This window comes from Adiantum capillus-veneris, chromosome 28 (assembly GCF_014529385.1).
Source record: "Adiantum capillus-veneris isolate H3 chromosome 28, ASM1452938v2, whole genome shotgun sequence".
NCBI classification, from domain to species: Eukaryota; Viridiplantae; Streptophyta; class Polypodiopsida; order Polypodiales; family Pteridaceae; genus Adiantum; species Adiantum capillus-veneris.
This window is the reverse complement of record NC_140958.1, coordinates 133885418-133887817: the sequence shown is the minus strand read 5'-3', so window position 1 is coordinate 133887817 and position 2400 is coordinate 133885418. Positions and strand designations below refer to the sequence as shown.

At 46.3% G+C, this 2400-nt stretch overlaps 1 protein-coding gene across 1 annotated transcript; it reads left to right on the top strand.

The window, feature by feature from the left end:
• The first annotated feature begins 345 nt into the window (after nucleotides 1-345).
• LOC147421339 (N,O-diacetylmuramidase-like) lies at nucleotides 346-1442 on the top strand. Its single transcript, XM_086504878.1, has 2 exons — nucleotides 346-841; nucleotides 983-1442. The coding sequence occupies exons 1-2, from the start codon at nucleotides 406-408 to the stop codon at nucleotides 1291-1293; spliced, it is 747 nt and encodes a 248-aa protein (XP_086361004.1). The 5' UTR covers nucleotides 346-405; the 3' UTR covers nucleotides 1294-1442.
• The last annotated feature ends 958 nt before the right edge of the window (nucleotides 1443-2400 follow it).

Sequence of the window (2400 nt, the reverse complement as noted above, 5' to 3'; positions counted from 1 at the left end):
TTAAATTGCTGATCAAAAAAGACTTTTATCGAAAAGCTTGAGAAACCTACACATCGAAAATTTTATAGGTAAATAATTGGCTATATTCGAAGGATTTTACACTAAATTTCTATGTTTTCTCACCTTCAAAAATGTGAATTCCAAAGTTTGTAGGTTTGTATCGACCGTACTTGTAATGTACTTTGCAAGGGTAGGGCCAAGCTTGTGCAGAGAGCATGCAGTCAAAGGTGAAGCGTGTGCACACGTTCCTTGCATGAGTCGAGCTCACTCCCGAGAACTCGGGCTCTGCAGGAGAGTCAATATAAGGTCCCCTGATCTGTGTCTAGGGGTCATTGTCTTCCACAATAAGGTATTCATTGGTAGGGGTCATTGCCTTCCGCAATAAGCTATTCATTGGTTGCAGGGATGGCTTCATCCCAATTAGTGATCATGATGGTGGTTCTGGCTGCTGCTAGCTCCGGCCTGGCAGGAGCGACGGAGGCTCCAGCGCCGGCGCCGGCTCCGGTCGACCCGCACCCGCCAGTGTTCGGTGCGGACGTGAGCGAGGTGCAGGGGCCGCTGAATCTATCCATCTGGGAGGCTGCGCATGCGGCAGGCTGCGAGTTCGCCATTGTGAAGGCCACGGACGGCATCAACCTCACCAACCCTTATTTTGCCTCACAATTCAACGACACCCGCCACGTGGGCATACTGCGCGGTGCCTACCACGTCGCCCGCCCCCATTTGTCGGATGGCGCCACTCAAGCTGCCTTCTTCCTTGACAACGGCGGAGCCCTCAACTCCAGCGACGAGCTCAGCCTCACGGGTACCCTTTGGCTCGAATCCAACCCTGCATGTACAGGTATTTCTTTCTTCTTAGCTCTCCGAGCTTGCTTTTCACCCGGTTCTCTCTTGAGTATCAAATCAATGCACTACTTTTGCTTAATTTCTGACATGAGGTCCATGAATGTTAATACTGAGTATTTATTGTTATGGTTGCCAGAGGGAACCTTGTGCTCACTTGAGGATAGTTGTTATGGGCATCATCAGCACTCAATGGGCATGTGGATTGAAGGTTTTTTAAATGCTTACAATGCAACCACTGGATCAATGCCGTTCATCCATACAAGTGCAGATTGGTACAATTCATGTGTGGGCAAGCATGGTGACTTTAGTAAAACAACTTGGCTTTGGATTTCATGTATAGGATGTCCCTCCATCACCACTTATCCTTACAATTGGACCAGCTTCGTTGTTTGGCAATATGCCCTCGGAGGTCCCCTCCCTGGCAACCAAAATATGCATGATGAATAAGAGCTCACTCACATTAATGCTTCCCTCTTTCCTCCTCATTTCCACGATCCCTATTTCAACCCATGTTTACAATTTGTAATGTCCACCTTTTGTTGATAAATAATGCTCCACAGTCTTATTATTCCAGTACACTGAATTGATTAGACCTTTGTCTATGAGTCCCAAGTTCTCATGCACATGCATGTGTTTGAATGATTGTAGTTCATCATTGCAAGGTAGCATTGCTAGCTAGACTTGATTCAAGTATTCTCCTTCTTTCCGGAACGCTCTATTTGCTACAGGCGGGAGTGTAGAGAGCCCTGCAAAATACTCAAAATAGCGCATAGCAAGACATAAACGAATAAATCTACGTACCTGTCAACTCGCACAAATCCATAATCGAGCACAATACGAACATAGAGAGACAGAGAGTGGGGGAGAGCGAAAGAACACGTGCAGGCACACTTCCTAGAGTGGAGTGCTATGCAAGCACGGTGAGAGAGGAGGGAGGAGAGAAGAGAAGAAGACACAAGCACTGGGTGCAATCTCCCCCCGTGCAAGAGTGACCATTTCCCTCTTGCACGTATTTGTTTTATAGATTTCTTGAATGGTCAAATTGGTTACAAACTGGCCGACCAGTCATAAATGGCCAAAGCCGACCCTTTGGCTCGAATCCAACCCTGCATGTATAGGTATTTCTTTCTTCTTAGCTCTCCGATCTTGCTTTTCACCCGGTTCTCTCTTGAGTATCAAGTCAATGCACTACTTTTGCTTAATTTCTGACATGAGGTCCATGAATGTTAATACTGAGTATTTATTGTTATGGTTGCCAGAGGGAACCTTGTGCTCACTTGAGGATAGATGTTATGGGCATCATCAGCACTCAATGGGCATGTGGATTGAAGGTTTTTTAAATGCTTACAATGCAACCACTGGATCAATGCCGTTCATCCATACAAGTGCAGATTGGTACAATTCATGTGTGGGCAAGCATGGTGACTTTAGTAAAACAACTTGGCTTTGGATTTCATGTATAGGATGTCCCTCCATCACCACTTATCCTTACAATTGGACCAGCTTCGTTGTTTGGCAATATGCCCTCGGAGGTCCCCTCCCTGGCAACCAAAA

Coding starts and splice junctions, on each gene's coding strand:
- LOC147421339 (XM_086504878.1), top strand. CDS start 406: ATGGCTTCATCCCAATTAGTGATCATGATGGTGGTTCTGGCTGCTGCT. Junction 842..982: donor ATCCAACCCTGCATGTACAG/GTATTTCTTTCT, acceptor TATGGTTGCCAG/AGGGAACCTTGTGCTCACTT.